General features: G+C 40.4%; 1 protein-coding gene across 3 annotated transcripts in view; it reads right to left on the bottom strand.

Annotated features, from left to right (window-relative positions):
- HABP4 (hyaluronan binding protein 4) overlaps positions 1-13,837 on the bottom strand; it is a 45,029-nt gene that overhangs the window by 536 nt on the left and 30,656 nt on the right. For all 3 annotated transcript variants that reach the window (XM_023544678.2, XM_010587477.3, XM_003407426.4), the window contains 2 exons: positions 6,796-6,967; positions 1,282-1,467 (listed from right to left, as the gene is read on the bottom strand). In XM_023544678.2, the coding sequence (XP_023400446.2) occupies positions 1,282-1,467; positions 6,796-6,967 (358 nt within the window). The remainder of the gene's footprint in view (positions 1-1,281; positions 1,468-6,795; positions 6,968-13,837) is intronic.

Below are 13,837 nucleotides of genomic sequence, written 5' to 3' on the forward strand. Positions count from 1 at the left end.
TCCTCCAGTCCTTGCCCCAACGTGTTGAGCTGAGACCCCACGGACAAGCCATCAAGGTGGTCAGAGTGGATTCTACACCTGTACAAAGGGCTGGTGGCTACCCACTTCCCACACATCCTTACTGAGTGACCCATTTTGTATCTGGCCCTTCCTTCATCCAACACACAGAATGTTTCCTCTGTGCTTAGCACTCGACAAGAAGGATGAGGAGACAGGTCCTGCCTTGGGAAGCTCCCAGAGTTAGGGGGAAAGGCAAACCGAGGAAGTTAAAATATGGCAACTTCAGTAATAGATGTCCTGGGAGTTGGGGGGCCATGATAGGGGATGTGGGATGTGGCAGCAAAACAGGCATCATGGGTGGGCGAGGTTTTCCGGGAGAGGAGGCTCTCCCTGAGATGGGCCTCAGTGGATGAACACAGAATGCAGCTCCTGAGACGGTGCAACCTGCCCATGAGGCAAGGCCTGCAGGGGAAACCAATAATGAGCAAAAGCAGAGGTAGCTTCTGTTCTCCATTGTAGAGAAGGCAGACACTGACCAGTACTCATACCAACGAGAACACAATTACAAGTGGAGGTAACGCTTCAAACAAAAGGAATAAGATCTGCTCACAGGCCCTGACCTGGTCTGGAGGAAAGTATGATCAGAGATGCCTTTTCTGAGGAAGTGTGGTTACAAAGAACTGTTCCAGTTAAGCAGGCAAAGGGCAGGAGAAGGACTAGCTCTTGCAAAGGCCCCGTGGGGTAAGGCACATGCGTGTCTGAAGAACCAGGAGAGCAGTGTGGCCGAGGGAAAGCATGGTTTGAGTGAGAAGGGGAATCTGGCAAGGTGCTAAGGCTGATCACAAAGGGCCTTGGAGCCTTGGGAAGAATTTTTTCTTTACCCTGAGGGCATCAGAAGCTGGCATTAAGAGGACTGGGTACAGGCACACCGGAGACAGAGTTGAACTGTAGTCTGTAAGCAACTGTCAGGAGATGTGATTTGACGCCAAGCAGGGGGTCCTGTCTGACACAGTGAGGTTTGTGTGTGTCTGTGGTTCTGAGAGCGCATTCCTGCAGACAGCGGACCTCCCTGGAGGCCAGCGCTGCACACGGCCTGCATCCCACGCTCCTCCAGGATCCTGAAGTCACTCCCCAACACCCCAGAATCAGACACGCACACTAGATTGGAGGAATCAACTGCAGAGCCTGATGACCTCTGAAATTAGATCCTGCAGGCCCAGGGCCTCCTCGCCTCTCATTACCCTCAGAAAACCATTCGCTATTTATGAAACAAGCACCTACCACCACTTCTGCTCTGGGTCCGTAGTTCTCTGCCCTTCTGATCCTTCCCCGGCCTCCCCGTGTGCCCCCTCTGGCTCCACGCCCGGGACGAGGGAGGTTACCAAAATTAATCTCCAGCTGGGATGTGATGTCGTTGGCAGCTTTCCGGAAAACGTGGGAATCATCCTCATAGTCATCCTTTACCATCTGAAACACACAAGTGCGCCCAACCACCTCCATGAACACCAGGTCAGCCGGTGTCAGTGATAAGCCACTGTGATGTGCTGCTCAGGGGCTCAGAGGACAGCAAGGGCTAGAAGGAGGTCCTCCTGAACGTACGCCAGGGCACTCTGGGCTGCAGGGCCAGGGAGGGAAGAAGACCCTCTGCTGTGCTGGTTCTGATCTAAGTGAATTCTGTGCATTTAGCAGTCACATAGTCTAATCACAAACTAATCCAAACATCTTTGAATTTACTACTATTTCAAGCGAGACCAAATTTCTACCAGTTTAGCAGGTTAAGAAGTAAGACTGACATGACTAAGAGCAATCAAAATGAAATGATCTAGGTATTTTGCTGAGATTAAAAAGTTTTAATTTCTGCTTATCTTTTGTTTTATTTGTTCACAACTGCTACTTTGATCAGTGAATACCACCTTCTTAGCATAGAACTTGGTGGAAACACTCTTTCAACGTGGCTGCTGACTGTACAAATAACTTGTTGCCATCAAGCTGACTCGAACTCGTGTGTCAGAGTAAAACTGTGCTCCACAGGGGTTTCGATAGCTGATTTTTTGGCAGTAGATCACCAGGCCTTTCTTCCAAGGCACCTCTGGGTGTGCACTCGGACCTCCAAATGCAGCTGAGTGTATTAACTGTTTGCGCCACCCAAGGCCTCTGACTGAACAAATACCATGTGTTAAAAATTGTATGATTTATGATAAACAATCCTGTCCAGGAATGTATGGAAATGTTAAAACAGAGATTATGGATATCTGAGGGTGGCTACCAGTGTGCACAAAGAAATCAAGCTGCTTTTTAAAAACTACTTCATTTAAACTTTTAGAACAAGTGCATTTTATTGTAAAAGGTTAAAACTTTCATTTCTTATTCAAAGAAAATTATGTTAAACTCACTCAAATTTGACTTGGTTTCAAATCACTGTTGTTGTTAGATGCGGTTGAGTCATTTACAATTCATAGCAACCCTACGTACAATAGAACAAAACACGGTCCAGTCCTGAGCTTCCCTCACAATTGTTGTTACACCTGAGCCAATTGTTGTAGCCACTGCGTCAATCCATCTCATCGAGGGTCTTCTCTTTCACTGACCCTCTACTAAGCATGATGTCCTTCTCCGGGGACTGGTCCCTACTGACAACATGTCCAAAGTATGTGAGATGAAGTCTTGCCATCCTCGCTTCTAAGGAGCATTCTGGCTGTGCTTCGTCCAAGACAGATTTGTTCATTCTTCTGGCAGTCCACGGTATATTCAATATTCTTCAATAACATCATAATTCAAAGGTGTCAATTCTTCTTTGGTCTTCCTTATTCATTGTCCAGCTTTTGCATGCATGTGAGGCAACTGAAAATACCATGGCTTGGGTCAGGCGCACCTTAGTCCTCAAAGTGACATAGTTGCTTTTCAACATACTGAAGGCTATAGTCTTTGATCTTCATCAGTAACTGCTTCAGGTCCTCTTCACTTTCAGCAAGCAGGGTTGTCATCTCCGTATCACAGGTTGTTAATGAGTGTTCCTGCAATCCTGATGTCCCATTCTTCTTCATACAGTTCAGCTTTTCAGATTATCTGCTCAGCATACAGATTGAATAAGTATGGTGAAAGGATACAACCTTGACGCACACCTTTCCTGACTTTAAACCATGTAGTATCCCCTTGTTCCGGTCTAAGTACAGGTTCCTCATGCACACAATTAAGTGTTCTGGAATTCCCCTTCGAAATGTTATCCATAATTTGTTATGATCCACACAGTTGAACAGTCAATAAAACAGAGGTAAAAACATCTTTCTGGTATTCTCTGCTTTCAGCCAAGATCCATGCGATATAAGCAATGATAGCTCTTGTTCCATGTCCTCTTCTGAATCCGCCCTGAGTTTCTGGCAGTTCCCTGTCAATATACTGCTGCAGCCACTTTTGAATGATCTTCAGCAATGTTTTACTTGTGGGTGACATTGATGATATTGTTTGCTAATTTCTGCACTGTCTTGGATCACCTTTATTTGGAATGTGTACAAATATGGATCTCTTCCAGTCGGTTGTCCAGGTAGCTGTCTTCCAAATTTCTTGACATAGACGAGTGACCACTTCTAGTGCTGCATACATTTGTTGAAACATCTCAACTGGTATTCTGTCCATTCCTGAAGCCTTGTTTTTTTGCCAATGCCTTCAGTGCGGCTTGGACCACTTCTTCAGTACCATCGGTTCCTGATCACACGCTACCTCCTGAAATGGTTGAATGTTAGCCATTTCTTTTTGGTACAGTGACTGTGTATTCATTCCTTCCATCTTCTTTAGATTCTTCCTGCATTGCTCAATATTTTGCCCATAGAATCCATCAATATTGCAACTACAGGCTTGAATTTTTTCTTCAGTTCTTTCAGCTTGAGAAATGCTGAGCGTGTTCTTCCCTTTTGGTTTACTATCTCCATGTCTTTCCACATTCATTATAATATTTTGTCTTCTCGAGCTGTCCTTTGAAATCTTCTATTCAGCTCTTTTACTTCATCATTTCTTCCTTTTTGCCTCAATTTGTCATTCCTGGCAAATAAACCATATGATTGTCTGATTCAAAATGGCCAATAGCAGTCCATTTCAGCTCACTAATGCCTAGGATATTGATGTTTATGTGTTCCATTTCATTTTTTGACGATTTCCAATTTTCCTAGATTTATGCTTCATACATCCCAGGTTCCAATTATTAATGGATGTTTGCAACTGTTTCTTCTCATTTTGAGTTGTGCCACACCAGCAAATGAAGGTACTGAAAACTTGACTCCATCTACATCATTAAGGTCAACTCTACTTTGAGGAGGTAGCTCTTCCCCAGTCGTGTTTTGAGTGCCTTCCAACCTGGGGGGCTCATCTTTCGGCACTTTATCAATGTTTTGCTGCTCTTTATAAGGTTTTCACTGGCTAATTTTTTCAGAAGTAGACCACCAGGTCCTTCTTCCTAGTCTGTCTTAGTCTGGAAGCTCTGCTGAAACCTGTCCAACATGGGTGACCCTGATGGTATTTGAAATACCTGTGGCAAAGCTTCCAACATCACAGCAACATGCAAGCCACCACATTATGACAAACTGACAGACACATGGTGGTTCAAATCATAATAAAGGTTATGCAAACAAAAAAAACCTTAATAACCAAGGATAAACAAAAAGCAAAAAACAAAAAACCCTTACCTTTAAGTAAAACACGCACCTACAGAAAAGAAAATATTCCAGTGACCTTGGAGGAGAATCTCCAAAGTGCTACTATGTGGCGCCTTCCCACTATGTGCCCAGGTAAAGGAATCATACCTCCACGAGCACATCAACTCCTTTCAGCCAACTGTTCATTACAGGTTTCGTGTTTAACACTCTGGCCCCCCTTTCAGAGCTTCAAGATTAAAGTAAAACAGAGGATTTATGTAGATGAGGTCTTGTGGCAAAAAAAGTTGAAGGCAAGAACAATCCTCAGTTTTTCTTCAGAAGCACTGGCACTCACGTGAAAAACAACTGGCTGTCAGTGTGCATCAGAGGGGAAGTGTTGGTTAAGTGGGCCCTGCTGGAGCTGAGCTGCAGATCACCCTGCCACTGTAAGAAGAGACAAGGTGTAATGGGAGGAAGGGTGGACCAATGGTCAGAGGCTTGGCTCCTGTGCATAGCTGTGTGTGGCCCCAGGGGAAGTGTTGCAATACCCAGCTCGCTTCAGAATCCCTGTTAGGTCTACACTTCCCAAACAACAGTGCTCTAGACAGACAAGAGGTATTATTCTCATGCTTCCATCTCCAGGGCACTCAGAACAAAATGAACTAGTGCCTCCAACATTTGGCTTATGTTGCTTTAAGAACAATTCCTGGCTGAAATCTTCAATGCCACAAGATTAACAAGGACCAAAGATGTTATGTCCTTTGCTGAGACCAAACTCAGCGACTCAGCTAACTCAGCTGCTTCAGATATTCCAGGAGACCTCTGGAGCCAGGGAGGATGGATCTGGTGTGGATTAAGGAAGCGCCAATGCTATTTTTACCTAACATGTCAGCTGCACATTTAACGTCCTGACAGTGCATTTGCTTTACGCAAAGTTTTATTTACAATGTCCCAGAAAAAAAAGAACAAAGAAAGTGGATAGCAAAAGAACCAACCCAGCTAGTTGACGGACTTGTAAAAAACCTCACAGAGATCTCTAAGAGAATGAGGCTTTGGCTTCGTATGTCTACACAGAAGTTATTTCCAGTGGAGCAGCTCAAAGCTTATCAGTAAGGCTTCTAAGAGCTTGAACTGGCCAAAACAAGACGGGGTGGGAGGGGAAGTCCTGCATCATCAGTGACCTTCATTCAAAGAACACAAATAGCCAAAGTATAAATGGGAACACAGAGAAATCTACATACTATAAAATTCCAAGTTTCAAAAACGGAAAGAATGAATATTATCCAGTACAGAGGAAGGGCCTGCTCACCACCACCATCTACACAGGGACTGGTATCAAATAAATAACTCTGACTGAATCGTGCAAATTCTAAAATCAGAATGCTTCACTGTACCCTTAAGTTCAGTAACTTAAAGAGGATGTGATTAAATGAATTGACAGTTATCCTTATCAACAGATGCTGGTAGATACTTTTCCTGAAACATCCCCCTTCAAAGCTGGGATATCCGATAAAGAGCTGAAAGCAAACCATGAAAAATAAGCCCCTGGCAATGACGAGGAAATTCGCGGCCCACCCCTGCAGGATGGCAGGTTACTTCAACAGTGCCTGCATATACTGCCATGCACCGCTGGCTCCTATTCTGCAGTTTTCCTAGTTACACAGTGGGAGCAAAGCTGCTGAATTAAAATGAGGACAGCTCCAGAGTGCAGTGCCCCACTCTAGTTTAAAATGATCAGCTACTCCCAATTCCTTATTAAATGCTCTTATTAAGAATGCACACAGAAGGTAATCTAACCATGACAATGCAGAGCAGTTATCCTTTCAAATGGCACCGTACAGGAAACATTCTGCAGCCCCTCATTTAAGAGTCAGAAATGCAACGCAATTAACACAGAGTATTTGGATCATTTCAGCACACTTCGGCTGAGCAGAAAATGCAGTCACCATACCTGCTTTCACCTTAAGTGTCAGTAGATCAAGTTTAAATTCTCTGTCTTAATGACCGATAAAGACAGTAAAACTAGGCATACAACATCTCTGCTTACTCAGGTAGAAACTAGAATACCAACTACTAAGGTTCCACTTTCAAAATAGAAGTGGAAAGGTCCATTGTGTTTCCAACAAGATAAAAGAAAAGATTACTGGTAGATACAAAATGCAATACTTACATCATCTCTATATTTTGACTTGTGAATCACCACTGCTTTGGAAGGAACAGTAGATTCAGGTTTCCGTATGTTAAACTCAGGCTTTGGTCTGGTCTGTTCTTGAAGATTTTTCCACTCGTCTAAGGTCATCTCGTGAACTTGAGTTTCCTCTTCTACCTCCAACTCAGGAACTCTGTGAAGATGTACAATCATAAGGAAATTTTTGATGGGTACGACATGTCTACCTTCTCAAAGCAAAAATTCATAACGATTAGCTTAACATATTTTCATGTTACTGTATCTCAAATCTGAATAAGATAAGAAAACCTTTGAACCATAAATTTCCTTAATCACTTTATTTTCATCAGTTCATGCCATCATTGCCACCTGAAGAGACTTCCTGCTGTGTGTTCAGAGCAGTATTGGGAAAGTGGGAGCACCATTCCAATGACATTCGCATTACATTCCACCACAGCCACTCCCCTTCCAGATGGCATTACACTGCAGAAATGAGATCACTGTAGTAAAAGAGAAGCTACCGAAATAGAGGAAGTTAATGAACAAGTTATAAAACAAATAGATCACAAAGCCATATTTTTGTCAACAGTCTCTTCAAATTTTTAAAAAGAAAACAAAGCAGACATATAAATCAACAGAATGGAATTGAGAGTCCAGAAATAAACCCCTCACATTCATTGTCAATTGGTTTTTATGACAAATGGTGCCAAGGACAATTCAAAGGAGAAAGAACAATATTTTCGACAAACAGTGCTGGGACAACTAGATTCCCACTTGTAAAAGAATCAAGTTGGATCCCTATGTCACATGATAAATATAAGAACTAAAAGTATAAAACTCTTAGAAGAAAACATGGGCATAAATCTTCATGATTAGGCAATGGTTTCTTAGATATGATACCAAAAGCACAAGCAATGAAAGAAAAAAATATATTGGACTTCATTAAAATTAAAAACATTTAAGCTATAAACACCATTAAGAGAAAAGACAGCTCACAGAATGGGAGAAAATATCTGGAGATCATGTATCTGACAAGGGACTTGTATCTAGAATATAGAAAGAACTCTTACAAGTCTATGATAATAAATAATTTAAAAATCAGCAAAAAATCTGAATAACCGTTTCTCCAAAGAAGATATACAAATTGCCAATAAAATGTTCAATATCATTAGCTAACAGGGAAATGGAAATCATAGCCACAACGAGATACTATTTCTCACCCAGTAGGATGACTATAATCAAAAAGACAGATAATAACAAATGTTGACGAGGACGTGGAAAAACTGGAACCCTCATACCTTCTATACTGCTAGCGAACGTAAAATGTAGGTACTTTGGAAAATAGTCTGGCAGTTGCTCAAAAGGTTAAACATAGAGTTACATATGATCCAGCAATTCCATTCCTAGGTTTATACCCAAGAGAAATAAAAACGTATGTCCACATAAAGACTTGTACACGGCACTATTTAAAAGGTGGAAACAACCTACAAGTCCATCAACTGATGAATGGATCAAAGAGATATGGTATATCCATACAATGGAATATTATTTGCAATAAAAAGGAATAAAGTACTGATACACTACAACGTGGATGAATCTTGAAAACATTACGCTAAGTGAAAGAAGCCAGTCACAAAGGACCATATAGTGTATGATTCCATATATGTGAAATGTACAGAATAGGCAAATCTATAGTATATAAGGAGAGAAAGTAGATCTGTCATTGCCTAAAGTTGAGAGATGGGGGAGTAGGATGACTACTACTGGGTATCATTTTTGGGGGGAAGGTGATGAAAATGTTCTAAAATTGATTGTGGTGATGGTTGCACAACTCTCTGAATATGCTAAAAACTATTGAATTGTATACTTTAATAGGTGATTTATGCTATGTGAATTATACCTGAATAAAGCTGTTATTTAAAAACCAGCTTACAGTTTAGACTCCATAAAATAAATGTAACAAGACTTTATGAAAATAAAAGCCTGTATCTAGGCTGTACTGGGAGATAACCGGCTATTCCAGTACAGACAACAGTAAGGAAAATTCCTGCCTTGTGATTCTGCACAGACCTAGCTGACACTGAGGATGTCAAAAAAAATATAAAAGATGTGAGCAACTAGCTTATGAGAAAACTACCTCAGGAGCATACAGGGCCATTCTGTGTAACAACATTCTAGTTTGTTTTCTCTATTACTACAATTAACAAATACACAGCACAAGTAAAGAGTGCAGCGCACAAATCCCCAAGATGATAACTATTTACAAACTAGAAGGTAAGAGAAATGCAAGGGAAAAGTAAAGAGGAACAATAGTTTGGATAAAAAAGGGAAAACACATTGTGCTCCACACTGCTGATATTTTAGGGCATGATGATAATGGGAACAAAACTAGGTCCTCGCATAGACCTGCTCACAATTTAATCCCTGCAGTCCTCAATCAGGATGATACTAAAAGAGAGATTAGGATCCAATTTCCCTGAGGTACCTGATAAGGGCAAAGTTAAAATGAGATTTGAAATGGCCAGGCTGGTAAACTGGAAAATATGAAGGGCTTGTCCCTAGTTCCCTTCCCTGGCTAGGATGCTCACACAGGCTACTGAGTTTGGAAAGGAATTTGATTGAAAAGAAAGGAAGTGTTGATAGTAAGGATAGTGAGTTGTCCGAAAGTAAGAACAATGGATCATGGCCACGAATCCTGGCTGGCTTACCATGTGAACTTGTGCAAGTCGATCATATTTTCCAAATCTCAGTTTCCTCATCTATAAAATGAGGCTGAACTAGATGAATTCTAAAGGTCCTTTTCAGCTCTAAATGTCAATAGCATAGCTTAGTTGAATTAGACCAATATATGGGGAGTGGAGAGGGAATCAAATCTATAATACCTTCACTGAAAGGCTAATCTAAAGTTCTAGAATTCACAAGTTAATGATGTGAGGAAAAAAAAGCAAAATCAGGAGAGAAATCTAATTATCCAAAACCTGTTGCCGTTGAGTCGATTCCAACTCATATCGACCCTATAGGACAGAGTAGAACTGCCCCATAGGGTTTCCAAGGAGCACCTGGTGGATTCGAACTGCCGACCTTTTGGTTAACAGCCATAGCTCTTAACCACTATGCCACTAGGGTTTCCAATCTAATCATAGAGCATCCAAAATAGGTTAGCAAAGTGACTTTAAAATAGCAAGCTGACAGCAGGGAAAAAAATCAAAGCAGCGGTTGCCTGTGAAGGAGCATGAAGGAACTTTCTGGAATGATGGTAATGTACTTGATAGAAGTTTGGGTTCCACAGTATATTTGTTAAAACAGGAAATGTACACTTAAGCATACATTTTACAGTATATGCGTTCTGTATCAGAAGTGAAATTATAAACAAATATTAAACCAAGACATGCATGCTAAACTACTTAGGTGGAAAAGTGTATAAGATGTCTGCCATTTACTTTGAAATGATCAAAAAAGAAGATGGAAAGATGTGTGATAAAACAAATGTAGTAAGATAAATGGTGGAGTTTAGGCGGTGGGTATAGGTGTTCACTGTAAAATTCTTTAAACCTTGCTGTTTGAAAAATTTCACAATAAAATGTTGGAGGAATTCCAATGCTAAAACATGGATCCCAAAAATATTGGTAAAAATATAAAAAGGCTTTAAGAAAAAAAAGCTTTGTCACTTAAAGCACAATAAAAATTTTTAAAAAAGAAAAACTTTGTAATAGCAAAATACTGGAAACAACCCAAACTCATCAAGAGAATTTGGTGGCAACACTGTGGGTGCACACATAGGTATGATACTACACAGCTGGAAAAGGAATGAGGAATACCTCTACCTACTGCTATGAGCAGGCATATACTGTGATACGCCAGGACATATTGATGAAAAGGGAAGGTGGAGTGTACAGCATGTTACTGTTCACCTAAGAAACAGGAGGCATACAAATAGATAGAAGTATTAGATTTTTTAAAATTCAAAGATAAAACAGGGAAAGGACAGGGGTAGGAGCTAGTTGAAAGTGCCATACTTTGCAGACTGAACTCTGGAAACATGTAAATATTTTGTAATTATAAAACAGACTTAAATTAAAATTCAATCTCTAAAATGTGAAAGCAAAATAAATCACATAAGCCCAAATGTTCATCAAGTTAATGACATAACCACCATGAGAAACTATTTCAAGTGACTTTAAAATACAAATTTGACTATGCCTCCATCCATATATAACTTCCAGTAACCACATTGTTGGAGGTAGCACTGGTGATGTTATTTGTGACTGTGTGTGTAGCAGATGAGTGACAGTGCTGATGTCACTGAAAACTGGAAATTTCATCATGAGAGAAGAGGGGAAAACATGTAAGGTGGATACAGTTTAGCTAATTATCCTGTAGTCCTAAATTTGAACTGAAAACACTGAATGAACTCATTTTATCTTAAAAAATATATGTGTGCATTATCTACTTACCAGCTCTGTCTACTGAAATGCCCTATAAACAATGAAAGACCAGGAGCAATGAGCACCCTAGTGCCCAGACTAAATACCATACTCTGTTAAGAGGAATACAGCTCCTCAGAAAATGGCTGAGTGTGAGGTAGGCAGTATGGGGCAGGAGTACACACGGTTGAGTCGGGAACAACTTGTCTTACCAGAAAGCAAGAAAGCTATCAAAGGCTACTGAACATGTGTTAAAAGGGACTCAGGAATCAATAGGAACAGGGTCCTTCTAGCCAAACAATGACTCAGTTTAAGCATGCATAAGAAGAGAAACTCAATGGATTAAAACACATCAAATGCGTTTAAATCTATGAGTTCATAACGGCACTTAAAAAAAAAAAAGCAATTGGCACCTTTGAAGCATGGTGATATGGAACCAACTCATTATCTGAAAACTAGTATAATAAAAAGTAAGAAGCATTTATCCTGCATTTCCTGCATGAATTTGTACCTCAATATAATCAAATAGTTCTAGAGAAGTTTCTCCATGCAGAAATTGCAGCAAATAAATGAAGGAACAAGAGAATTAAAATATCACCATTTTGCAGTCCTAACGAATTAACGGACCCGGCAATGAAGATCAGTGGCTTTCCATAAGCTATGAAGCAATCACGCCAAAAAGCTTAAACTGTATTTGATCAAACCTCTGGCTCTCACCACCAATTTTCAGGAAACACAGTAAATACGGGGAACAGGGGAACATATTCAACTACTCTCAGCAATGTTGTGCCTGGCGCCAGATTGCACTGACTCATAAGAGCCAATTGTTAAATGTTCAGGAATGTTGCAAGCTGGCTCTTAGACACAGCCATTACTAAAAGTTAAATTATATAAACTTATAATTAAACTATATTAAAAACAAAGGTCATAAACACAACTCATCACTTCCTAATTATTTTGCTACATTTTGCTAATATCTGTGCTCTTGATGTTTACACCTGTAGAACCTGTAGAGTCGAAACAGTACATACTAGCTGACTCTTGCACGTCTCTGCACAATTCTGCACTCAGTGATGTCCCACTGGCATCCTTAAGTCAGCCATGATGGGAGTATTCACGCCACAGAAACCAGCAAGGCCTGTAAATCAGAGCCTTTCCCACCCAGAGAACCAGATGTTAAATATTTACCAGCCACACTGCCCACAGAGACACAATCAGTGGAATTCAACTTGAAGACGACTAACAACAGACAACATCGGTTAACGGCAGTTTTACCATTTTTACCATTCACTACGGTTAAGAGCACATATATGTGTGCCACAATGCCTGCTTCAAATTCTGGCTCTGCCCCTTATTAGCTGGGGGACCTTAGTCACATTAGTTAACCTCTAAGTCTCAGTAAGATAATGGTAACAGTACCCTGTCCTTCATGGCGTGGTAAAAGATTAAACCAGTTAAGACGGGGCAGTATTGAGAGCAGTTCCTAGCACAGGGTAAATGCCCTAAAAATTTTTTTCTTCTCTTCTTCTAAATACTCACCAGGAAGTTGTCACAGGTATCCTTGGACATTAGAATACTCTGTGACAATGAACATTTAATACTCTGTAAACCAAGAAGGAAGGAAGAAAGAGGACATAGAATGTATAATGAGTAGTAAAATGTATCCAATTTGAGGACAACGTATGTATGCCAGTTGCATGTCTGAACAAAACTGAGCACACTGAGTTTCTCTCTCAAGTGGTTCTAAAACGGAGAGGTGTGCTGGATACACACTGGCTGAACTCTGAGTGCTTGAGTATTCAGTATCAGTATTCAGACAAAGCTGAGACCAGAGACCATCACCATCATAGAATGTATTTCTAGGATATAAACCTAATTTTGAAACCATCGTGAAATTAGAATTGTATAGTTAGAAATCTGAGTAATAAATTTAAAGCTGGACAATGCAGAGCAGGAACAAGCGCTTCTGAGCATGCCCGGCCACTGTATTTCTCCGGCGGTCGCCCTCTCTTGTGCACCTGCAATTCTAAATAGACACTCACTTTCAACAAAGGTCAGTAGCCAAGTGAGATATTTTCTGGTTAGCTCTACCAGGATACTTCTAGTAGTTATACTGGGACCAAGTTATTAGGCATTATTTTGTCTTTCAGAGGAAATGATTAAATAAGTAGTTTTGTCTAATACTATGAATGCTTAAATCAGTTCTACAGATTAGAATTATGCTATAATACTATTATTCTGCCTTACATTACTTGAAATATTTATAAATGTTTATAGGCTCAAAAAGGATATAATGTTTTCCTGCAGGTATTTAGCTAACTCACTTTCTCAATACATAAACTATTAATCTCTTTCCTAAGTTAACTCAATATTCATATTAACTAATAATCTGTTTCTTTAGTTAAGACACTTCTTAATTGTTTTGAATAATAAATGGACAGCTTCCAGAACCATCGAACCTTTTAGAAGCGTTTTCTTTTGTAATAAGTAACAATACCAATAACATTTCAGCTGCTAACCAAAAGACCAGCGGTTCAAACTCACCAGCCACCACTTGGGAGAAAGATATGGCAACCTGCTTCCTTGGAAACCCTATGGGGCAGTTCTACTCTGTCCTCTAG

This window comes from Loxodonta africana, chromosome 9 (assembly GCF_030014295.1).
Source record: "Loxodonta africana isolate mLoxAfr1 chromosome 9, mLoxAfr1.hap2, whole genome shotgun sequence".
NCBI classification, from domain to species: domain Eukaryota; kingdom Metazoa; phylum Chordata; class Mammalia; order Proboscidea; family Elephantidae; genus Loxodonta; species Loxodonta africana.